Genomic DNA, 26,866 nt, shown 5'->3' with positions numbered 1-26,866 from the left:
TTAAACACAAAAGCTCAGTTTAAATAAAGGAGTTAGGAGCAACACATGGAACGTACAGTGTAATCTTGAGACGGGTAAACAACCACCGTTCTAAGTAAATCCTTGCGGCCTAATAGCTGATAAATCAGGTTCTAGGTGATTTAAATGAGGTTCCCACACTTTGTAGAACTGATCTGTTTTAGAATGTAATGTACATGTCAGATATTCTAATGGCACCCATTCAAATAGTATCTTATGCCAATCCTTACTAGAAGGGGACGTTATCATTAAACCACTGTAAGAGGATGTTTTTCCTCGCTGTGACGGTCAGGATGTTGTAAAGCCTCCTCTTAGCCACAGAAGTAACATGCCTACTGGAGAGACCTAACAGTAAAGAAACTGGCTACAATTCTAGGTCGACCACTGGGATTCTTTTTCATTTTCTTGGATCACGACCATAAGCAGTGTGTTAGGGAGCCTGTATCAGTCTTACATTTCAGACACTGAGGAAGAGGAGGAAGAGGAGCTGAAAACATGTATGTGATCTGGGGATATAAGCAATCTGTGTATTATTCTTAATTGGATTGATCTAGTACGATTACAGATAGATATTGTTTTTGCAAATCTCCAAATGTCCTTCCACATCTCCTCGTCAATAGTAAAAGACAATTCTTTCTCCCACCCTCGTTTCACCCTCTGTGTGTTAACAGTAGAAAAGGAACCTTAAAGAATCATAAAAGAAACATACAGACATTTTCCTTTGTGAGGAAAAAAAAGCATTATTTCAATGATAGACACATCAGGGTTGCCAATCAAGGTGGTGCTCTTCAAAATGTATTGCCTTACTTGTAAGAATCTGAAAAATTAATGCTCTGGGAGTCGATATTTCTCAACCATCTGCTCAAATGACAATATAATCTTATCAGGAATAAATCATTTAGTCTGCCTATGCCCTTATCAAGCCAAGTGTTAAAGCCAGCATCCAGCAATCCTGGACCAAAATCTGGGTTGTTAAGAATCGGGGTAAGAGCAGAGGTTAGTTTGGACCTTCCCAAAAAACGCTTAAGTGTAATGGGATTATTGCAGTGATCCTTTACAGACTTGTAACTTCTGAAAAAATAGAATCTAGAATCTCAGTGTCATAGAATCTCGAATCTCAGTGTCATAGAATCTCGAATCTCAGTGTCATAGAATCTCGAATCTCAGTGTCATAGAATCTCGAATCTCAGTGTCATAGAATCTAGAATCTCAGTGTCATAGAATCTAGAATCTCAGTGTCATAGAATCTCGAATCTCAGTGTCATAGAATCTAGAATCTCGGTGTCATAGAATCTAGAATCTCAGTAGTTTGGACCTTCCCCACGTTAGAAATTCTTCCTTCTGCCTCATCTACACGCTTGACAACTTTCTGTAGTTCAGCTGAATGGCCTGCTATTGCTTCCAAGACTGTTCCTATCTTGATATCGATCACTTTATGTTATGTTATCAGTCATCTTTTGAATCACCAGGTCCATTGTGCCTGGATCTGCAATGGTGTTAGCTTCGCTAACGTTAGTTAGCTCATCCTGCACATCTACACAGGTGGTGGTTTTGGTCAAGTTTTTAGTAGTTCTGCTGGGCATGTTGTCAGAAACTTTTGAGAATTAGCCATCAAGACTCATTGTAGGGTAACTTATTTAGCAAATTCTACCACTTTTTCAAGCTAAAAAAAAATATAAAGAGAGAAATTAACGAATGCCAAGGGAGCTCTTTGAAACACAGTGTTTTCTCGATGGCCAAAACCATCCTGGTTTTAATGATGACAACACCAGAGTTGGTCTACCATCTATGACAACACTGGTCCTGCCATGCATGCAAAGCTAGCTAGCATCCTCTTTGATAACTGGTATACCTTGCTAGCTAACTTAGCTAGCTCATCAAACAGTAGTTTTGCTCTTTCTGCACGATGGCACTTATTAAGGTCTTGAATCTCATATGGACCTCACTGTCACAACTGGTCATCCAGCTAGCCATTGGACTAGACTAGACCTTGCTAGCAAGGTAGGTAGCGCTTGCTAGCTAGCTAACACTAGCATCGTTAGCAAGCTAACGTTAGCTAGCTAGCTAGCGAATGACGATACACCATAGTCATGGATCCGCAAAATCAAGCAAAAGGTTACTGAACTCGTGACAAAATCATGTTTTGACACGGGAATAAAAGATCCGGTCAGGGATTAGAAACCACTCCAAAACTGTAATAATGACGTAATATACCTTATTGTTAGAAAAGCTTCCAGTTAATGAAAGTAGGCGTGTTGAAAGCCTAATGTTTACAAAAGAACAGACTGAATGGCGGGGCTGCTGTTTGGCAAAGAAAACAAAAAGTAATGAAGGTTTGTGGCTTTAATATATTGTAAATTCTCTCTCTCTCTCCCCCTCTCTTCCTCCTCTCCGCCTGTCCTCTCCTGCTCTCCATCCCCCCTCTCCTCCCCTCTCCCCAGCTCTCTCCAGTGGTCTCCAGGGCCAGAGTGCCTCGTCTGTCTCGTCAGAAATCAAGTCAGAGGATGAGGGGGATGAGAACCTACAGGATGCCAGATCTATGGAGACCAAGAAGGAGGAGCCTGACAACAAGGACCTGAAGTCTATTGATAGGTCAAGATCTAGATCACATCTATTGATAGGTCAAAATCTAGGTAGCCATGTCCACAGTGCTCGCTTCATTTAAATACGCTTACAACAGATTTTTATTAAGTGAACAGTGTGATTTGAGGGACAGCTAAATTAATTAATAAACAACGACTAGAAAAACAAAAGACTTGGTTAGCCCACAAAGTGAAATACATTCTCAAATATATTCACTTATCAATCTGCATTCATTGTTCTTAACTACGTAGACTTTATGACAGTAAAATACAAAGACATACTTTTAAATTTGCCAAAAACTTTTCCAACACTCACAGCACTCATAGATTTTGGTTGAATGCACACATACTTTAATAACAAATTAATCAAATTAATCATTCATAGTTTTCTCCGAAGTTCTTCTCCTTTGGGTAATTCCAGACTCGTCAACAGACTTGAGCCGTGGTTTTAGCTGTTTCTCACACACCAGAGAAGGCCCCCACTTCCTCATTCCCAAGATGCACCATCCAGGATAAACGCTGTGACATCTCTGCGTTCATAGCCCCCTTCCGCCTGTAATGATACAGAGTTTTTCAGACCCCAACCCCATGACCATGATGATGAAACAAATATTGGTATTGGTATCATGCAGTACTACAGTGGGTATCATGCAGTACTACAGTGGGTATCCTGCAGTACTACAGTTGGTATCCTGCAGTACTACAGTGGGTATCCTGCAGTACTACAGTTGGTATCCTGCAGTACTACAGTGGGTATCATGCAGTACTACAGTGGGTATCCTGCAGTACTACAGTCAATATCCTGCAGTACTACAGTCAATATCCTGCAGTACTACAGTCGGTATCCTGCAGTACTACAGTGGGTATCCTGCAGTACTACAGTGGGTATCCTGCAGTACTACAGTGGGTATCATGCAGTAAAATAGTGGGTATCCTGCAGTACTACAGTCGGTATCCTGCAGTACTACAGTGGGTATCCTGCAGTACTACAGTCGGTATCCTGCAGTACTACAGTCGGTATCCTGCAGTACTACAGTTGGTATCCTGCAGTACTACAGTGGGTATCCTGCAGTACTACAGTCGGTATCCTGCAGTACTACAGTTGGTATCCTGCAGTACTACAGTGGGTATCCTGCAGTACTACAGTCGGTATCCTGCAGTACTACAGTGGGTATCCTGCAGTACTACAGTTGGTATCCTGCAGTACTACAGTCAATATCCTGCAGTACTACAGTCAATATCCTGCAGTACTACAGTCGGTATCCTGCAGTACTACAGTGGGTATCCTGCAGTACTACAGTGGGTATCCTGCAGTACTACAGTCGGTATCCTGCAGTACTACAGTCAATATCCTGCAGTACTACAGTCGGTATCCTGCAGTACTACAGTCGGTATCCTGCAGTACTACAGTCAATATCCTGCAGTACTACAGTGGGTATCCTGCAGTACTACAGTCGGTATCATGCAGTACAATAGTGGGTATCCTGCAGTACTACAGTGGGTATCCTGCAGTACTACAGTCGGTATCCTGCAGTACTACAGTCGGTATCCTGCAGTACTACAGTTGGTATCCTGCAGTACTACAGTCAATATCCTGCAGTACTACAGTGGGTATCCTGCAGTACTACAGTCGATATCCTGCAGTACTACAGTGGGTATCCTGCAGTACTACAGTCGGTATCCTGCAGTACTACAGTCAATATCCTGCAGTACTACAGTCGGTATCCTGCAGTACTACAGTCGGTATCCTGCAGTACTACAGTGGGTATCCTGCAGTACTACAGTCGGTATCCTGCAGTACTACAGTCAATATCCTGCAGTACTACAGTCGGTATCCTGCAGTACTACAGTCGGTATCCTGCAGTACTACAGTGGGTATCCTGCAGTACTACAGTCGGTATCCTGCAGTACTACAGTGGGTATCCTGCAGTACTACAGTCGGTATCATGCAGTACAATAGTGGGTATCCTGCAGTACTACAGTGGGTATCCTGCAGTACTACAGTCAATATCCTGCAGTACTACAGTCGGTATCCTGCAGTACTACAGTGGGTATCCTGCAGTACTACAGTCGGTATCCTGCAGTACTACAGTCGGTATCCTGCAGTACTACAGTCGGTATCCTGCAGTACTACAGTGGGTATCATGCAGTACAATAGTGGGTATCCTGCAGTACTACAGTCGGTATCCTGCAGTACTACAGTTGGTATCTTGCAGTACTACAGTCGGTATCATGCAGTACAATAGTGGGTATCCTGCAGTACCACAGTCAATATCCTGCAGTACTACAGTCGGTATCATGCAGTACTACAGTCGGTATCCTGCAGTACTACAGTCAATATCCTGCAGTACTACAGTTGGTATCCTGCAGTACTACAGTCAATATCCTGCAGTACTACAGTGGGTATCCTGCAGTACTACAGTCGGTATCATGCAGTACAATAGTGGGTATCCTGCAGTACCACAGTCAATATCCTGCAGTACTACAGTCGGTATCCTGCAGTACTACAGTCAATATCCTGCAGTACTACAGTTGGTATCCTGCAGTACTACAGTCAATATCCTGCAGTACTACAGTGGGTATCCTGCAGTACTACAGTCGGTATCCTGCAGTACAATAGTGGGTATCCTGCAGTACTACAGTCGGTATCCTGCAGTACTACAGCTGGTATCCTGCAGTACTACAGTGGGTATCCTGCAGTACTACAGTCGGTATCCTGCAGTACTACAGTCGGTATCCTGCAGTACTACAGTTGGTATCTTGCAGTACTACAGTGGGTACCCTGCAGTACTACAGTGGGTATCCTGCAGTACTACAGTGGGTATCATGCAGTACAATAGTGGGTATCCTGCAGTACTACAGTGGGTATCCTGCAGTACTACAGTCGGTATCCTGCAGTACTACAGTCGGTATCCTGCAGTACTACAGTGGGTATCCTGCAGTACTACAGTCGGTATCCTGCAGTACTACAGTCGGTATCCTGCAGTACTACAGTCGGTATCCTGCAGTACAATAGTGGGTATCCTGCAGTACTACAGTGGGTATCCTGCAGTACTACAGTCGGTATCCTGCAGTACTACAGTCGGTATCCTGCAGTACTACAGTTGGTATCTTGCAGTACTACAGTGGGTATCCTGCAGTACTACAGTGGGTATCCTGCAGTACTACAGTGGGTATCCTGCAGTACTACAGTCGGTATCCTGCAGTACTACAGTCGGTATCCTGCAGTACTACAGTTGGTATCTTGCAGTACTACAGTGGGTATCCTGCAGTACTACAGTGGGTATCCTGCAGTACTACAGTCGGTATCCTGCAGTACTACAGTCAATATCCTGCAGTACTACAGTCGGTATCCTGCAGTACTACAGTGGGTATCCTGCAGTACTACAGTCGGTATCCTGCAGTACTACAGTGGGTATCCTGCAGTACTACAGTCGGTATCCTGCAGTACTACAGTGGGTATCCTGCAGTACTACAGTCGGTATCCTGCAGTACTACAGTGGGTATCCTGCAGTACTACAGTGGGTATCCTGCAGTACTACAGTCGGTATCCTGCAGTACTACAGTCGGTATCCTGCAGTACTACAGTCGGTATCCTGCAGTACAATAGTGGGTATCCTGCAGTACTACAGTGGGTATCCTGCAGTACTACAGTCGGTATCCTGCAGTACTACAGTCGGTATCCTGCAGTACTACAGTCGGTATCCTGCAGTACTACAGTCGGTATCCTGCAGTACTACAGTTGGTATCTTGCAGTACTACAGTGGGTATCCTGCAGTACTACAGTCGGTATCCTGCAGTACTACAGTCGGTATCCTGCAGTACTACAGTGGGTATCCTGCAGTACTACAGTGGGTATCCTGCAGTACTACAGTCGGTATCCTGCAGTACTACAGTCGGTATCCTGCAGTACTACAGTTGGTATCCTGCAGTACTACAGTGGGTATCCTGCAGTACTACAGTCGGTATCCTGCAGTACTACAGTCAATATCCTGCAGTACTACAGTCGGTATCCTGCAGTACTACAGTTGGTATCCTGCAGTACTACAGTTGGTATCTTGCAGTACTACAGTCGGTATCCTGCAGTACTACAGTCGGTATCTTGCAGTACTACAGTCGGTATCTTGCAGTACTACAGTCAATATCCTGCAGTACTACAGTCGGTATCCTGCAGTACCACAGTCGGTATCCTGCAGTACTACAGTGGGTATCCTGCAGTACTACAGTTGGTATCTTGCAGTACTACAGTCGGTATCCTGCAGTACTACAGTTGGTATCCTGCAGTACTACAGTTGGTATCCTGCAGTACTACAGTTGGTATCTTGCAGTACTACAGTCGGTATCCTGCAGTACTACAGTTGGTATCCTGCAGTACTACAGTGGGTATCCTGCAGTACTACAGTTGGTATCCTGCAGTACTACAGTCGGTATCCTGCAGTACTACAGTTGCATTTTATGATTGAAAATAGGTGCATTAAACAACTGAAAATAGGTGCATTAAACAACTGAAAATAGGTGCATTGAACGATTGAAAATGGAAAATTAATTGTTTTCAGGTTACATCACCATCTACATATATATATATATATATATATATATATATATATATATATATATATATATATATATATTATACAGTATAGTCAGCTGTACAGGTAAATGAATAGGCATCACAACTCCTATAAACAGAGATTCAGACTGAACCGGCTTCATGCATTGTGGTGGCATTTCAAAATGGCTAAGCGTGGGTAAGCGTTGGTTTTAGTGGTAGCTGGTGCTGATCAGTCCCCCTATCGGTCCCACAGCAACGCGGATGACGAGGACTTGTCTCCGGAGCAGAAGATCGAACGCGAGAAGGAACGCAGGATGGCCAACAATGCGCGGGAGCGGCTCCGTGTCCGGGACATCAACGAGGCTTTCAAGGAGCTGGGGCGTATGGTGCAGCTGCACCTGAAGAGTGACAAGCCACAGACCAAACTGCTCATACTGCATCAGGCCGTGGCCGTCATACTGAGTCTGGAGCAGCAAGTCAGAGGCAAGGGACCTGACACACACATATATATACATATAGGGACCTGACACACATATATATACACATACAGGGATCTGACACACATATATATACACATATAGGGACCTGACACACATATATATATACACATATAGGGACCTGACACACACATATATATATATATATACATATAGGGACCTGGCACACATATATATATGTATACACATATAGGGACCTGACACACACTTAGAGACAGACAGGCACATAGAGACAGACACTTAGAGACAGACAGACACATAGAGACAGACACTTAAAGAAAGACAGACACTTAGAGACATACACTTAGAGACAGACAGGCACATAGAGAAAGACACTTAGAGACAGACAGACACAGAGATAGACACTTAGAGAAAGACACTTAGAGACAGACACTGAGAGACAGACAGACACATAGAGACAGACAGGCACAGAGACAGACACTTAGAGAAAGACAGACACAGAGACCGACACATAGAGACAGACAGACACATAGAGACAGACACATAGAGACAGACTCTTAGAGACAGACATAAACATACAGACAGACACATAGAGACAGACACTTAGAGAAAGACAGACACATAGAGAAAGAGGGACACATAGAGACAGACACTTAGAGAAAGACACTTAAGAGACAGACACTTAAGAGAAAGACACTTAGAGACAGACAGACACATAGAGACAGACACATGGAGACAGACTCTTAGAGACAGACATAAACATACAGACAGACACTTAGAGAAAGATAGACACATAGAGAAAGAGGGACACATAGAGACAGACACTTAGAGAAAGACACTTAAGAGACAGACACTTAAGAGAAAGACACTTAAGAGACAGACACTTAAGAGAAAGACACTTAGAGACAGACAGACACAGAGACAGACACATAGAGACACACACAGACAGACACACATAGACATATATAGACACACAGAGACATATATAGACACGCATAGACATATAAAGACACACAGAGACATATATAGACACATAGAGACATATATAGACACACAGAGACATATATAGACACATAGAGACATATAGACACACAGAGACATATATAGACACACAGACACATATATAGAGACATATATAGACACACAGAGACATATATAGACACACAGAGACATATATAGACACACAGAGACATATATAGACACACAGAGACATATATAGAGACATATATAGACACACAGAGACATATATAGACACACAGAGGCATATATAGACACACAGAGACATATATAGAGACATATATAGACACACAGAGACATATATAGACACACAGAGACATATAGAGACATATATAGACACACAGAGACATATATAGACACACAGAGACATATATAGACACACATAGACATATATAGACACACAGAGACATATATAGACACATAGAGACATATATAGACACACAGAGACATATATAGACACACAGAGACATATATAGACACATAGAGACATTTATAGACACACAGAGACATATATAGAGACACATAGACATATATAGACACATAGAGACATATATAGACACACAGAGACATATATAGACACATAGAGACATATATAGACACATAGAGACATATATAGACACATAGAGACATATATAGACACATAGAGACATATATAGACACATAGAGACATATATAGACACACAGAGACATATATAGACACATAGAGACATATATAGACACACATAGACATATATAGACACACAGAGACATATATAGACACATAGAGACATATATAGACACACAGAGACATATATAGACACACAGAGACATATATAGACACAGAGACATTTATAGACACACAGAGACATATATAGAGACATATATAGACACACAGAGACATATATCGACACACACAGACATATATAGAGACATATATAGACACACAGAGACATATATAGACACACAGAGACATATATAGACACACAGAGACATATATAGACACACAGAGACATATATAGACACATAGAGACATATATAGACACACAGAGACATATATAGACACACAGATACATATATAGATACATATATAGACACACAGAGACATATATAGACACACAGAGACATATATAGACACACAGATACATATATAGATACATATATAGACACACAGAGACATATATAGACAGTTACACAGTACACACAAGATTTCACTTGCTGCTCCTGGCTCAGTATGTGGCTCAGTATGTGTGGGTGTGTGTGTGTGTGTGTAGTAGTGGTAGTGGTAGTAGTAGTAGTAGTAGTAGTCACAGCAGTAGTAGCAGTAATGGTAGTAGTAGTAGTCGTAGTAGTAGTAGTACTAGTAGTAGTAGTAGCAGTAGGAGTAGTAGTAGTAGTAGTAGTAGTAGTAGCAGTAGTATTAGTAGTAGTGGCAGTAGCAGCAGTAGTATAGTAGTAGTAGTAGTAGTAGTAGTAGTAGCAGTAGTAGTAACAGTAGTAGTACTTTTTTTAAATAAATTTCTAGTACTGTTACTACTACTACTACACACACATACACATACACACACCTACTGAGCCTGGAGCAGCAAATCAGAGGTCAGAGACAATACAGACACACACACACACACACCAACACACACCAGGGTGCATTATTCTTTAGGACTGGCTGTGGCTGAATCTAAACATTTAAGTCAAATGTTCACTTAAATTCCTATTGATGTCAATGCATTTACTAAGTGAAAATCTGACTTAAGTGAAGTTAGGAATTGACTCCATAGTTTTATAATCAGATATAGAGAAATATCTTCTCAGATCCACCAGGTGGAGTTGCTTCAGTTCTTAAAGACTTACTTGTGCCTATATGTGTGTGTGTGTGTGTGTGTGTGTGTGTGTGTGTGTGTGTGTGTGTGTGTGTGTGTGTGTGTGTGTGTGTGTGTGTGTGTGCCTGTGTGTGTGTGTGTGCCTGTGTGTGTGTGTGCCTGTGTGTGTGTGTGCGTGTGTGTGTGTGTGTGTGTGTGTGTGTGTGTGTGTGTGTGTGTGTGTGTGTGTGTGTGTGTGTGTGTGTGTGTGTGTGTGTGTGTGTGTGTGCCTGTGTGTGTGTGTGTATGTGTGCTCGTCCGTCTGTGTGCGTGCGTCTGTGTCTAGAGAGGAACCTGAACCCTAAGGCAGCGTGTCTGAAGAGACGTGAGGAGGAGAAGGGCTCGTCAGACGGCGGAGCGGCCCTCTCCCTGGCCGGGCCGCACCACGCCATGGGGGACGCCTCCAACCCAATGGGACAAATGTAAAAACCCCCGAAATGGTCAGAAGATATTCACTTTAAACTAATCTGCTGTGAAAACACGTGTACCATAACTTACCATTAACCAAAAAACAAAGAAATTAAATTGGGTGTATAAAAATTATAATTCAAAAAAAATAATTCTGGCTTCATTTGCCAAGTAACACAACATAGTAAAATGGTAAATAAAATGTAAAAAATGATAATCAGTCTTCCAAAGTGGCTTGGCTTGCCCTCTCTGCATTACATTATCGTTTTGACTACATTTGCATCCCAAATGAATAATACAAACTCAGTCAGAAGTGCAGGACACACTGGGACAACGTGGATCATTTCTCCCATGTGGCCGTTAAACCGATTGAAATTGAATGAGCAGAGTTGCGCAGTCGAGCTAACAATGGGGCTGTAATCAAACCCTATAAACTATTGAAACAAAACCCTGGGTACATTTTAACAACAGATTAGCAGTAAGTGTGTGCTCATTTTGTTTCTGCTGTGTGTGTGTGTGTGTGTGTGTGTGTGTGTGTGTGTGTGTGTGTGTGTGTGTGTGTGTGTGTGTGTGTGTGTGTGTGTGTGTGTGTGTGTGTGTGTGTGTGTGTGTGTGTGTGTGTGTAGTTGACTCGCTTTAACTCATTGTGTGAAACTCAGTGAAAACTTAAACATGTGGTTGTGATTGTGAGGGATGTGCTGTATTGTTTTGATTGTGAGGGATGTGCTGTATTGATGTGATTGTGAGGGATGTGCTGTATTGTTTTGATTGTGAGGGATGTGCTGTATTGATGTGATTGTGAGGGATGTGCTGTATTGTTTTGATTGTGAGGGATGTGCTGTATTGATGTGAGTGATGTGCTGTATTGTTTTGATTGTGAGTGATGTGCTGTATTGTTTTGAGTGTGAGGGATGTGCTGTATTGTTGTGATTGTGAGTGATGTGCTGTATTATTGTGATTGTGAGTGATGTGCTGTATTGTTGTGATTGTGAGTGATGTGCTGTATTGTTGTGATTGTGAGTGATGTGCTGTATTGTTGTGATTGTGAGTGATGTGCTGTATTATTGTGATTGTGAGTGATGTGCTGTATTGTTGTGATTGTGAGTGATGTGCTGTATTGTTGTGATTGTGAGTGATGTGCTGTATTGTTGTGATTGTGAGTGATGTGCTGTATTGTTGTGATTGTGAGTGATGTGCTGTATTGTTGTGATTGTGAGTGATGTGCTGTATTGTTGTGATTGTGAGTGATGTGCTGTATTGTTTTGAGTGTGAGGGATGTGCTGTATTGTTGTGAGTGTGAGGGATGTGCTGTATTGTTGTGATTGTGAGTGATGTGCTGTATTGTTGTGATTGTGAGTGATGTGCTGTATTGTTGTGATTGTGAGGGATGTGCTGTATTGTTGTGATTGTGAGTGATGTGCTGTATTGTTGTGATTGTGAGTGATGTGCTGTATTGTTGTGATTGTGAGTGATGTGCTGTATTGTTGTGATTGTGAGTGATGTGCTGTATTGTTGTGATTGTGAGTGATGTGCTGTATTGTTTTGAGTGTGAGGGATGTGCTGTATTGTTGTGATTGTGAGTGATGTGCTGTATTGTTGTGAGTGTGAGGGATGTGCTGTATTGTTGTGATTGTGAGTGATGTGCTGTATTGTTGTGATTGTGAGTGATGTGCTGTATTGTTGTGATTGTGAGTGATGTGCTGTATTGTTGTGATTGTGAGTGATGTGCTGTATTGTTGTGAGTGTGAGGGATGTGCTGTATTGTTGTGATTGTGAGTGATGTGCTGTATTGTTTTGAGTGTGAGGGATGTGCTGTATTGTTGTGATTGTGAGTGATGTGCTGTATTGTTTTGAGTGTGAGGGATGTGCTGTATTGTTGTGATTGTGAGTGATGTGCTGTATTATTGTGATTGTGAGTGATGTGCTGTATTGTTGTGATTGATGTGCTGTATTGTTGTGATTGTGAGTGATGTGCTGTATTGTTGTGATTGTGAGTGATGTGCTGTATTGTTGTGATTGTGAGTGATGTGCTGTATTGTTTTGATTCGATCATTTCACACCCGATGGTGTAGTTCGTTAACTAAGTGTTATCCGTGAACAAAAGAGATAGGAGGGAATGTGAAGAATGCTGGGTATCTCCATATCGTAGAGATACTGAGTACAGTACCTCGTAGTGAGGTACCTAAAGGTTGGAATTTGATTTGTTTTCACGATAAGGTGAACCTGTTCAAATAGCAGGTGTGTAACGAAGATCTACACTCCAGTAAAGAGGTACACAGTGAAGAGGTACACAGTGAAGAGGTACACAGTGAAGAGGTACACAGTAAAGAGGTACACAGTAAAGAGGTACACAGTGAAGAGGGAAACCATAAAGAGGTACACAGTGGAGAGGTACACAGTGGAGAGGTACACAGTGGAGAGGTGCACAGTAAAGAGGTACACAGTAAAGAGGTACACAGTAAAGAGGTACACAGTAAGGAGGTACACAGTGGAGAGGTACACAGTGGAGAGGTACACAGTGGAGAGGTACACAGTAAAGAGGTACACAGTAAAGAGGTACACAGTGAAGAGATACACAGTAAAGAGGTACACAGTAAAGAGGTACACAGTGGAGAGGTACACAGTGAAGAGGTACACAGTGAAGAGGTACACAGTGGAGAGGTACACAGTGGAGAGGTACACAGTGGACAGGTACACAGTGGAGAGGTACACAGTGAAGAGATACACAGTAAAGAGGTACACAGTAAGGAGGTACACAGTAAAGAGGTACACAGTAAAGAGGTACACAGTAAGGAGGTACACAGTAAGGAGGTACACAGTGGAGAGGTACACAGTGGAGAGGTACACAGTAAAGAGGTACACAGTAAAGAGGTACACAGTGAAGAGATACACAGTAAAGGGGTACACAGTAAAGAGGTACACAGTGGAGAGGTACACAGTGAAGAGGTACACAGTGAAGAGGTACACAGTGGAGAGGTACACAGTGGAGAGGTACACAGTGGACAGGTACACAGTGGAGAGGTACACAGTGAAGAGGTACACAGTGGAGAGGTACACAGTGGAGAGGTACACAGTAAGGAGATTCACAGTAAGGAGGTACACAGTGAAGAGATTCACAGTAAAGAGGTACACAGTAAAGAGGTACACAGTAAAGAGGTACACAGTAAGGAGGTACACAGTGGAGAGGTACACAGTGGAGAGGTACACAGTGGAGAGGTACACAGTGGAGAGGTACACAGTGGAGAGGTACACAGTGAAGAGATACACAGTAAAGAGGTACACAGTAAGGAGGTACACAGTGGAGAGGTACACAGTGGAGAGGTACACAGTGGAGAGGTACACAGTAAGGAGGTACACAGTGGAGAGGTACACAGTGAAGAGGTACACAGTGAAGAGGTACACAGTAAAGAGGTACACAGTGAAGGGATATACAGTGAAGAGATATACAGTGAAGAGGTACACAGTGAAGAGGTACACAGTAAGGAGGTACACAGTGAAGAGGTACACAGTGAAGAGGTACACAGCGAAGAGGTACACAGTGAAGGGATATACAGTGAAGAGATATACAGTGAAGAGGTACACAGTAAAGAGGTACACAGTAAGGAGATACACAGTAAGGAGATACACAGTGAAGAGGTACACAGTGAAGAGGTACACAGTGGAGAGGTACACAGTGAAGAGGTACACAGTAAAGAGGTACACAGTGAAGAGGTACACAGTGAAGAGGTACACAGTGGAGAGGTACACAGTGAAGAGGTACACAGTAAGGAGATACACAGTAAGGAGGTACACAGTGAAGAGGTACACAGTAAGGAGATACACAGTGAAGAGGTACACAGTAAAGAGGTACACAGTAAAGAGGTACACAGTAAGGAGATACACAGTGAAGAGGTACACAGTGGAGAGGTACACAGTGAAGAGGTATACAGTGGAGAGGTACACAGTAAGGAGATACACAGTGAAGAGGTACACAGTGAAGAGGTACACAGTGAAGAGGTATACAGTGAAGAGGTACACAGTAAGGAGGTACACAGTGAAGAGGTACACAGTGAAGAGGTACACAGTAAGGAGGTACACAGTGAAGAGGTACACAGTGAAGAGGTACACAGTAAGGAGAAACACAGTGAAGAGGTACACAGTAAGGAGGTACACAGTGAAGAGGTACACAGTGAAGAGGTACACAGTAAGGAGGTACACAGTGAAGAGGTACACAGTGAAGAGGTACACAGTGAAAAGGTACACAGTAAGGAGGTACACAGTGAAGAGGTACACAGTGAAGAGGTACACAGTAAGGAGGTACACAGTGAAGAGGTACACAGTGAAGAGGTACACAGTAAGGAGGTACACAGTGAAGAGGTACACAGTAAGGAGGTACACAGTGAAGTGGTACACAGTGAAGAGGTACACAGTAAGGAGGTACACAGTGAAGAGATACACAGTGAAGTGGTACACAGTAAGGAGGTACACAGTGAAGAGGTACACAGTAAGGAGATACACAGTGAAGAGGTACACAGTAAGGAGATACACAGTGAAGAGGTACACAGTAAGGAGGTACACAGTGAAGAGGTACACAGTGAAGAGGTACACAGTGAAGAGGTACACAGTGAAGAGGTACACAGTAAGGAGGTACACAGTAAGGAGGTACACAGTGAAGAGGTACACAGTGAAGAGGTACACAGTAAGGAGATACACAGTGAAGAGGTACACAGTGAAGAGGTACACAGTAAGGAGGTACACAGTGAAGAGGTACACAGTGAAGAGGTACACAGTGAAGAGGTACACAGTGGAGAGGTACACAGTATGGAGGTACACAGTGAAGAGGTACACAGTGGAGAGGTAGACAGTGAAGAGGTACACAGTGAAGAGGTACACAGTGGAGAGGTACACAGTAAGGAGATACACAGTGAAGAGGTACACAGTAAGGAGATACACAGTGAAGAGGTACACAGTAAGGAGGTACACAGTGAAGAGGTACACAGTGAAGAGGTACACAGTGAAGAGGTACACAGTGAAGAGGTACACAGTAAGGAGGTACACAGTAAGGAGGTACACAGTGAAGAGGTACACAGTGAAGAGGTACACAGTAAGGAGATACACAGTGAAGAGGTACACAGTGAAGAGGTACACAGTAAGGAGGTACACAGTGAAGAGGTACACAGTGAAGAGGTACACAGTGAAGAGGTACACAGTGGAGAGGTACACAGTATGGAGGTACACAGTGAAGAGGTACACAGTGGAGAGGTAGACAGTGAAGAGGTACACAGTGAAGAGGTACACAGTGGAGAGGTACACAGTGAAGAGGTACACAGTGGAGAGGTACACAGTGAAGAGGTACACAGTGGAGAGGTACACAGTGGAGAGGTACACAGTGGAGAGGTACACAGTGGAGAGGTACACAGTGAAGAGGTACACAGTGGAGAGGTACACAGTGGAGAGGTACACAGTGGAGAGGTACACAGTGGAGAGGTACACAGTGAAGAGGTACACAGTGGAGAGGTACACAGTGGAGAGGTACACAGTGAAGAGGTACACAGTGAAGAGGTACACAGTGAAGAGGTACACAGTGGAGAAGTACACAGTGGAGAGGTACACAGTGAAGAGGTACACAGTGAAGAGGTACACAGTGGAGAGGTACACAGTGGAGAGGTACACAGTGGAGAGGTACACAGTGGAGAGGTACACAGTGAAGAGGTACACAGTGGAGAGGTAGACAGTGGAGAGGTACACAGTGGAGAGGTACACAGTGGAGAGGTACACAGTGGAGAGGTACACAGTGGAGAGGTACACAGTGGAGAGGTACACAGTGGAGAGGTACACAGTGAAGAGGTACACAGTGGAGAGGTACACAGTGGAGAGGTACACAGTGGAGAGGTACACAGTGGAGAGGTACACAGTGAAGAGGTACACAGTGGAGAGGTACACAGTGGAGAGGTACACAGTGGAGAGGTACACAGTGGAGAGGTACACAGTGGAGAGGTACACAGTGGAGAGGTACACAGTGAAGAGGTACACAGTGGAGAGGTACACAGTGGAGAGGTACACAGTGGAGAGGTAGAGGCCTTCTCACACCTTTATCTTAATCTTACATGGAAGGCACAGACGTTTAGAACCCTGTGAAGGTTATTTTTAGGGCCTAGGGTGTCCATCTCAAAGTTGTACCTTTAGTTCCTTCTCAGATGTGGGTGTTTGTGTGTCTGTCTGTATGTGTGTCTGTTGGTTTGTTTGTCCAGGTAACAGGTGAGTCCAGGTAACAGGTGAGTACGGTGTCCCACAGCTGTCTCTGACCCCTTCTGTCCTCCTATAGGTCCAAGCTCCCGGAGTTCATCAAGATGATGAGTGACCACTTCCTTTGACAACATTCTCCTATTTCCTGAACCAATCAATCAACCGATCACGTCAATCAACGATCGATCTGACCACCTGATCTGACCAATGTTTTTTTTTTCCCAGGGACCCACTTGTCTTTCGTCTTCTGTAGAAATGAACAAACTGTCTATGAAAACAATAACAGATACTACAAGAGATGTTTTGTTATTATTGTTTTTTTATTTTCAGCATTCCCCCCCCCTTCAAAAAAAAAATAATAATTATATTATATATGTTAAAGAAAAATAACAATTTTACACAAAAAAAAAAAAAGTTGATGCAACTACGTGATGATGGGGGGGGGCTATTTCTAACATATCATTATGTTGCTGAACAATGTTGCAGGACTCAGCTACTGTCTCAACCCGAATGGCAATCTTCCCCACACTGTGGAAACTCTTGCAGTCGTGCCTGGACTTCTCCTTGATGTTTAAAGTTAAATAGATATATATGGAAAATCAATCAGTCAGTCTGGGGGGGGGGGGGGGTTATAAATAAATAAAAAGTTGAGATTATGTAGAATTTCAAGACATTTTTTAAAACATGCAATAATTATTTTTAAAAAAAAATTAAAAAAATGTGTACTTCTAATCGAAAAACAGAACAGATACATTTTAAGATAGCACTTTGTTTTTGGGCTCTAAGTTGGCTGTATACTAGAAAGCAGTGTTGGGGAATGTTACTTTTTAAAGTAACTCGTTAGGTTACAGCGTTACTGCCATTAAAAGTAACACGTTACATTACACTGTTACTTACTGTGGAAAGTAACTCGTTTTGTCGTTACATTACTTTTGCGTTACCAAACCCCCTAATAAAACCCTCTGAAAATGTATTGCGCGTGTTGGTCGTTGTTATACCCAGTAGAGGGTGGCTTGCCTATTTACTAATCGGTGCTACAATGATTTCACCGGACATAACGGGAGAGCTCCAGACCGAGATTTCTGTCAGATTTCCTGACAGCGGTTTCAGTTGTGTTACTAAATTGAACCGTGTATTTTGCAATAAACAATGTCTTATTTATTTTTTTTAATCGCATTATTGTTTGGTTGTTGTAGTTCAGCAGTCTATGTTGAAATGTAACTGTTCCACACGAAAAAAAATGCTTGAAGAAGGATAAACGTATACACATTATGATAATAAGGAAAGATAAAATAAGATATAAAAGCTTACTTAATAGTCTATTATTATCTGGCTTTAATATGTATATTTAGTTTCATAAAGCTGCCGAAATGTTGGTTTTGACTTATGGACAACGTCCAAGTGTTCTAACGAAATTCCATATTAAAACTATCGAAATGTTTGATAAATACAACAAAAAAAAGTGTAGCATCACAATTAAATTCTATCTTGATAAATCCAAGGCATCAAAGGAACATTGTCCATAAATCAAAACCAACATTTAGGCAGCTTTATGAAACGAAATAGACATATTAAAGCCAGAAAATAATAAAGACTATTAAGTCACAACAAGCCCGACTTGAAATGTTGACATGAACATCTTAATAACAGTAAACTGCAAACCACGAATGCAAACTGTCAGATAAATCCTTAAATATAATGCATTGAAATAAATGGCATGCAATCAAAGGAATGACTTACAATCATCAAAGACATGTTCATTTCGTTTTCTCGGGGTGACAGGTTTAACAAAACATAAATCTAGATGTTGCTGTTTTGGAAACGGAAGCGCCATCTTCCTCAGCATCGACAGCAATCGGCTGTCGTGGGTCCTTCTTCTGTGGAGCTGTGCTTGGCCTGAATGTGCTTCTTGATATTTGAAGTTGACACGGCGCTTAGCCCCGAGGCACAGTTTGCGTTTTATTATTATGTTTTTCTCCTTTTCTTTTACCAATTCTAAATAATGTGAATACTTTCACGTGGCTCTGCCATCCTGATAGCTTCATGCCGCAACGTTCTTGAAGAAACAGGAAGAGCGTGAATTTATGGGGAAGGGATTTTTCATATTATAATTTGGCAAGGGAAATCATATTTAAAAGTAACCGATTTGCTTATTTGAAAAAGTAACTTAAGTATCTGATTTCTTAAATTGAAAAACGAATACGTTAAGTTTCTCATTACCACAAAAAAATTGTAATTTGAGTATTCTAACGCGTTACTCGTTCCCCCCAACACTGCTAGAGAAGATGGAGGGAAAACATCTTCTAGCCACTCGAAGCTAGACGTCCTGATTCAGATTGAAAATGTGTTTTCATTGGCCACTCCTTTGCGTAAGCAAATGGAACCTTGTGATTAGAGGGCATGGCCGTTGGTAGTGTTACTCTTCGTTACTTCATGTTACAAGGCGAAGGAAGGAAGGAAGGAAGGAAGGAAGGAAGGAAGGAAGGAAGGAAGGAAGGAAGGAAGGAAGGAAGGAAGGAAGGAAGGAAGGAAGGAAGGAAGGAAGGAAGGAAGGAAGGAAGGAAGGAAGGATAGAAAATAAAGGGGGAGAGATATGTCTCCTTTCTGTGTCTGTTTGTCACAGAGAGACCCAGACCAGGTCAGAATAGAGCAAAGTCAACCATTTTCTGAGACCCAAGTCAAAGGTCAAGGTCTCTCCCAGGTGATGTCACTTCCTGATAATGACACTGACAATGGAAAGGCACAGCCAGAAGGGGGATGTACTTTATATCCCAGAATCTGAGCAGTCCATCACCTTGTATGATTTGCCTGATTTTAAACCCCGGTCTAACAGTTCACACCCCCCTCTGTTTCCCTACATCTCCCTTCCTGACCCCTAAAACCACCCCAAGAGCCCTAGAAATGCAATTTTAACATTCACTTCTACCAATGTGCCTTTTAGAGTTCATATCATTCAAATGCGATGAGGAGACGGACGTTATCTGAACTTTTTAGGATTCAAGCTTAGGGAACTGTTAGTTATTAGGTCTATGCAGTCAGGTTTTTTCTGACCTGGGAATTTAAAAAACAGTAAAAAGAAAAAAAAAGTATTTTTGGGATAAACTGTATTTAATTGTACTGTATGCTTATATGTAATTAGAAGGCGTGTCCCTGAATGGACCTTGTTTTAGTCAGTTGAGCCCCCTGGCGGCCCCAGCACCCCGAGTTTCAGCACCCCTTCCTCTATTCCAAGTTGCAGCCTGTTTCCATTGTGAACGACATGTCTGTTTCTGAGCTTTGTATTATAGCTATCAGCTTTTTATCAATATCGGCTTGTCCGTGAGCCACTGTAGTCTTCAGTACCAGTGTGTGGTTGTATGTGTAAAACAGAATTTTTTTCTCTTTTTTAAATCTTTCTCTTATTCTTTGTCTGTTCTGGTTTCTGTGTCGATGAAAAAAATACTAAACCACGACATGCTGTCGTATGAAAATTGGACAGCGGCTGTTTTTAAAAGTGGTTTATGTTATCCAATCAACACAAGGCACTGAAACTGGAAAATAATCTATTTGAAAATCAATATATATAAATGTAAAAATATATACAATATATAAATAAGGAAGGTGCCAGTTTTCAAAGGAACGGTTGTTTTGGGTCAGATTAATTATTTTCTTAGAGATGGGTGGAAAGTTCGAAGAGGCATCTCAGTGTTAATGAGATATGAAGGTTCGAAGAGGCATCTCTTGTTCATCTTCTTCTCTGGCGTGCTGTGCCCTTGACATCACAATGACTGACTATGGCACCCCTGACTGGACAAAAGGGACCGGAGTTCCCCATCATCCTCCACTCAGCTTCTATTCAGCTGTCAAAGAAAACACACAGACATTTGTAAAATTGTATGCAACAGATGCAAACGTACCATTATTTTGAAATTGTGTATGTAAAAGTTATATTTTTACATGTAGACTGTTGTTAATTTGTGTTTAGATAATACATTGTATCAGTTTTTTGTTAAAAGAAGAAGAAAAAAAAGTAAAATTCGGAGTGTGTTGAAAATGTGTCACATTGAAATTGTAGTGAGGTCAAAAGCTTCAGTATCATTTTCAGTTTTTGTTTTCAAAAAAGGTTTGTTTGTTTTTATTTCCGGGATTTTTTTGGAATAATGGGATGGGGGGGGGGCGATTAATTGGAAATCAAAAAGGTATATAATATTATTTTCATGCTCCATGCTCATTGCCATTTTTTCATTGTATTTTTTAATATAATGTGTAAGTAGTTATAGTACACAGGGTTCATGTCCCTTTGGTAGGGGGGTGGTGACGACTGGCTGAGAGTGGGAAATGATTGAGTTGATTTAATCAGTTGTATTCTGCTTGTATGTGCCTGGTTATTTTAGCCAGGTGCCAATATTAATTAAAAAATGAACGGCACTTAACTGTATGTGTGTCATGGTTTAGTATTCAACTCACTGTTCTTTATACGCTGTCTCAGTGTTGCACCACGACGACTCGTTGACAGACAGCGCAACTCTCGTCTGCAGGGAAATACTGTATATTCTAGCTGTAATTCAAGTGGTGCTAAGCAAGTATTTTCCAGAGTTACAGTTTGGCCCCATCTAGATTCAGTCTAAATACCTTAGCTAGAAATCGTACTTTGTCAGGTATTTGAACGTTTGATTGTCCCCCCCAAAAAACGAGCCCCTAGCATCTGAAAATTAGACGTGAACATAGAATTGTAAATGGCCGATTTTTGCAATCTTCTAGCTATTTCTCCATAAAGTTCAGTTTCAGTTTCAGTCTATTATTGGACCTGAGTTTTACAGCTAATTCCAGCTGTTTGAATCGGACCTGTGTTTTACAGATAATTCCAGCTGTTTGAATTTGGACCTGTGTTTTACAGCTAATTCCAGCTATTTGAATCGGACCAGTGTTTTACAGCTAACTCCAGCTATTTGAATCGGACCTAGGATAAATACTTTTTATTAGATTGGACCTGTCGTTATAAGTGCTAATATTGTGATCTTGTAAGATGTAATGGACGTAAAAATGATCCACGATTGCAATAACTGTGTTATTATTACCCCTATTGTGTTTACAGCAAAAGGTAAAACGTATTTAGCGTTATTTTCCTGGTTGTACGTACATATCGTACCATCTCTCTTCTTTTCAGTGATTGAACCATGTGCTGTGTATCATTTACACCGTTAATATTCTGACCGTTTATTGCAATCATAATATCAGTTACATCAGCACTTGTCATTTGTTTTCCTGGGTGATAATATATAGGATAGACATTTTAAATATTGTTGAATGCATCGGGAAATGTCCTAAAAAAAAAAAAAAAGAGAAAAGAGACTTTAAATCCAAAATCTTGCTCGTTATGAAACGTGTTGCCGTTGAATGCGAATTATTGAGCTAAGGAGAACAAAAGTAAAGGGACAATGCTTTTTGATCTTTCTATTTATTTTTTGGCGATAATTGTCTTTCAATAAAGAGAATAGTTTATCGTCATTCTGTATTAGGGGCGTTCCCTTATGCATCATGTTCTCTATTGTCTGTTTGAATTCTACAGTCCTGAAGCAGACATTGGTTAACTATAGACTGTAAACAAGGCCCAGACAGACTGGGTTTGTACTAACGTGGCTGTTTGTGTGACTGATTAATCAGAAACCCTTCCACATTTATTTTGTAAAATTGAGGGGGAAAAAATGGAAAAATAATAAAGTCAACAATCATAGGGTCATCTTTGCTTTGTAACGATGGTTGCCATTTAACATCCACTACCGGCCTTTTTCCCCCGACCCAGATCAAAGGCCAAGGTCTCCCAGGTGACGATGCCACTTCCTGGTGATGCCACTTCCTGGTGATGCCACTTCCATCAAATTTTTTCATATGATAAAGTTAAACAGATTTAAGTCTGGATCAAAAGTTTAACCTGACTAGATAATCATTATACACAGCCCTCAGAAAGAAAACTACTTGTCGAGTAATGATAAGAGTAATCACACTTTAAGAGTTAAAGTATACTTTATAGTACACTTTAAGTTTGGAGGGTTTGATGATGAAAGGCATTTCTTCAGTCTAGCATCTAGCCACCATGAATGGTGAAACATGTCAATCAATCAAGTTACGTATGGTTTAGTTATTCTCTCCTGTGGTTTAGTTACTCTCTCTTCCTATGGTTTAGTTACTCTCTCTCTTCCTGTGGTTTAGTTACTCTCTCTTCCTGTGATTTAGTTACTCTCTCTCTTCCTGTGGTTTAGTTACTCTCTCTTCCTATGGTTTAGTTACTCTCTCTCTTCCTGTGGTTTAGTTACTCTCTCTTCCTGTGATTTAGTTACTCTCTCTCTTCCTGTGGTTTAGTTACTCTCTCTTCCTATGGTTTAGTTACTCTCTCTTCTAATGGTTTAGTTACTCTCTCTTCCTGTGGTTTAGTTACTCTCTCTCTTCCTATGGTTTAGTTACTCTCTCTTCCTGTGATTTAGTTACTCTCTCTCTTCCTGTGGTTTAGTTACTCTCTCTTCCTATGGTTTAGTTACTCTCTCTTCTAATGGTTTAGTTACTCTCTCTTCCTGTGGTTTAGTTACTCTCTCTTCCTGTGGTTTAGTTACTCTCTCTCTTCCTGTGATTTAGATACTCTCTCTCTTCCTATGGTTTAGTTACTCTCTCTTCCTGTGATTTAGTTACTCTCTCTTCCTGTGGTTTAGTTACTCTCTCTTCCTGTGGTTTAGTTACTCTCTCTTCCTGTGGTTTAGTTACTCTCTTTAAGTGGTTTAGTTACCCTCTCTTCCTGTGGTTTAGTTACTCTCTTTAAATGGTTTAGTTACTCTCTTTAAGTGGTTTAGTTACTCGCTCTTCCTATGGATTACTTACTCTCTCTTCCTATGGTTTAGTTACTCTCTTTAAATGGTTTAGTTACTCTCTCTTCCTGTGGTTTAGTTACTCTCTTTAAGTGGTTTAGTTACTCTCTCTCTTCCTGTGGTTTAGTTACTCTCTCTTCCTGTGGTTTAGTTACTCTCTTTAAGTGGTTTAGTTACTCTCTCTTCCTGTGGTTTAGTTACTCTCTTTAAGTGGTTTAGTTACTCTCTCTCTTCCTGTGGTTTAGTTACTCTCTTCCTATGGTTTAGTTACTCTCTCTTCCTATGGTTTAGTTACTCTCTTCCTATGGTTTAGTTACTCTCTCTCTTCCTGTGGTTTAGTTACTCTCTCTCTTCCTGTGGTTTAGTTATTCTCTCTTCCTGTGGTTTAGTTACTCTCTCTTCTAATGGTTTAGTTACTCTCTTCCTATGGTTTAGTTACTCTCTCTCTTCCTATGGTTTAGTTACTCTCTCTCTTCCTGTGGTTTAGTTACTCTCTCTCTTCTAATGGTTTAGTTACTCTCTCTTCTAATGGTTTAGTTACTCTCTTCCTATGGTTTAGTTACTCTCTCTCTTCCTATGGTTTAGTTACTCTCTCTCTTCCTGTGGTTTAGTTACTCTCTCTCTTCCTGTGGTTTAGTTACTCTCTCTCTCTTCTAATGGTTTAGTTACTCTCTCTTCTAATGGTTTAGTTACTCTCTCTTCCTATGGTTTAGTTACTCTCTCTCTTCCTGTGGTTTAGTTACTCTCTTCCTATGGTTTATTTACTCTCTCTCTTCCTGTGGTTTAGTTACTCTCTCTTCCTGTGGTTTAGTTACTCTCTCTCTTCCTGTGGTTTAGTTATTCTCTCTTCCTGTGGTTTAGTTACTCTCTCTTCCTATGGTTTAGTTACTCTCTCTTCCTGTGGTTTAGTTACTCTCTCTCTTCCTGTGGTTTAGTTACTCTCTCTTCCTGTGGTTTAGTTACTCTCTCTCTTCCTGTGGTTTAGTTACTCTCTCTTCCTATGGATTAGTTACTCTCTCTTCCTATGGTTTAGTTACTCTCTCTCTTCCTGTGGTTTAGTTACTCTATCTTCCTATGGATTAGTTACTCTCTCTTCCTATGGTTTAGTTACTCTCTCTCTTCCTGTGGTTTAGTTACTCTCTCTTCCTATGGTTTAGTTACTCTCTCTCTTCCTGTGGTTTAGTTATTCTCTCCTGTGGTTTAGTTACTCTCTCTCTTCTAATGGTTTAGTTATTCTCTCCTGTGGTTTAGTTACTCTCTCTTCCTGTGTTTTAGTTACTCTCTCTTCCTGTGGTTTAGTTACTCTCTCTTCCTATGGTTTAGTTACTCTCTCTTCCTATGGTTTAGTTACTCCCTCTTCCTATGGTTTAGTTACTCTCTCTTCCTGTGGTTTAGTTACTCTCTCTTCCTATGGTTTAGTTACTCTCTCTTCCTATGGTTTAGTTACTCTCTCTTCCTGTGATTTAGTTACTCTCTCTTCCTGTGGTTTAGTTACTCTCTCTTCCTATGGATTAGTTACTCTCTCTTCCTAAGGTTTAGTTACTCTCTCTTCCTATGGTTTAGTTACTCTGTCTTCCTGTGGTTTAGTTACTCTCTCTCTTCCTATGGTTTAGTTACTCTCTCTTCCTGTGGTTTAGTTACTCTCTCTTCTAATGGTTTAGTTACTCTCTCTTCTAATGGTTTAGTTACTCTCTCTCTTCCTGTGGTTTAGTTACTCTCTCTCTTCCTAAGGTTTATTTACTCTCTCTTCTAATGGTTTAGTTACTCTCTCTCTTCCTATGGTTTAGTTACTCTCTTCATATGGTTTAGATACTCTCTCTTCGATCATTTTTCATTTCACATTTAGACGACAGACTCACACAGTGAAACTGACTACAGACAGGCCTCTATTAAATCTGTAAAGCTGAAACTGACTACAGACAGGCCTCTATTCAATCTGTAAATCTGAAACTGACTACAGACAGGCCTCTATTCAATCTGTAAAGCTGAAACTGACTACAGACAGGCCTCTATTCAATCTGTAAAGCTGAAACTGACTACAGACAGGCCTCTATTCAATCTGTAAATCTGAAACTGACTACAGACAGGCCTCTATTCAATCTGTAAAGCTGAAACTGACTACAGACAGGCCTCTATTCAATCTGTAAAGCTGAAACTGACTACAGACAGGCCTCTATTCAATCTGTAAAGCTAAAGCGTTACGGAATCCGCTAATGAAATGCCAAGAGGCATTGTTGCTTGACAGGGTCGTGTTTCGGAGGACACATGGCTCTTGACCTATCGCCTCTCCCGAGTCCGTAGGGGAGTTACATCGATGGAACAAGACTGTAACGACCAATTGGATATCACGAAATTGGGGAGAAAAAGGGGTAAAAGTATAGAAAAAAATACACAAAATAAATATTTTACAAAAATACATTTAAGGGTAATTTCCATTTGAGCCGACCAATGGACCGTTTCTATTTTTATTTATTGAACTAGTCAGTTAAGAACAAATTCTTATTTACAATGACGGCCTACCGGGGAACAGTGGGTTAACTGCCTTGTTCAAGGGGTATTTGTCAGCTCGGGGATTTGATCTAGCAACCTTTCGGTTACTGGCCCAACGCTCTAACCACCAGGCTATCTGCCGCCCCATTTACAGTGAATGCAGTCTCTGCTAAAGCGGGAACATTGCCTTTAAATTTGAATCACGGTGTAAAGCTGAACACCCGTGATACGGATTGAATAGAGCCCTAACACAGGAAAACTCACTACGGATTAACACAGTAAAACTCACTACAGATTAACACAGTAAAACTCATTACAGATTAACACAGTGAAACTCACTACAGATTAACACAGTGAAACTCACTACAGATTAACACAGGTAAAACTCACTACAGATTAACACAGGTAAAACTCACTACAGATTAACACAGTGAAACTCACTACA

General features: G+C 41.4%; 1 protein-coding gene across 1 annotated transcript; it reads left to right on the top strand.

Moving 5' to 3' along the window:
* Positions 1-2,459: 2,459 nt before the first annotated feature.
* LOC120036662 (transcription factor 4-like) lies at positions 2,460-10,888 on the top strand (the record flags this gene model as incomplete). The annotated part of the gene is made up of 3 exons (XM_038983046.1): positions 2,460-2,610; positions 7,406-7,653; positions 10,749-10,888. Coding segments are annotated over 3 exons (539 nt in total), but the record flags the coding sequence as incomplete, so codon positions are not given.
* Between the last annotated feature and the right edge of the window lie 15,978 nt (positions 10,889-26,866).

The sequence above is a fragment of the Salvelinus namaycush genome, unplaced genomic scaffold (assembly GCF_016432855.1).
Source record: "Salvelinus namaycush isolate Seneca unplaced genomic scaffold, SaNama_1.0 Scaffold1410, whole genome shotgun sequence".
NCBI lineage: Eukaryota > Metazoa > Chordata > Actinopteri > Salmoniformes > Salmonidae > Salvelinus > Salvelinus namaycush.
This window is presented reverse-complemented; position numbering and strand designations above follow the sequence as displayed.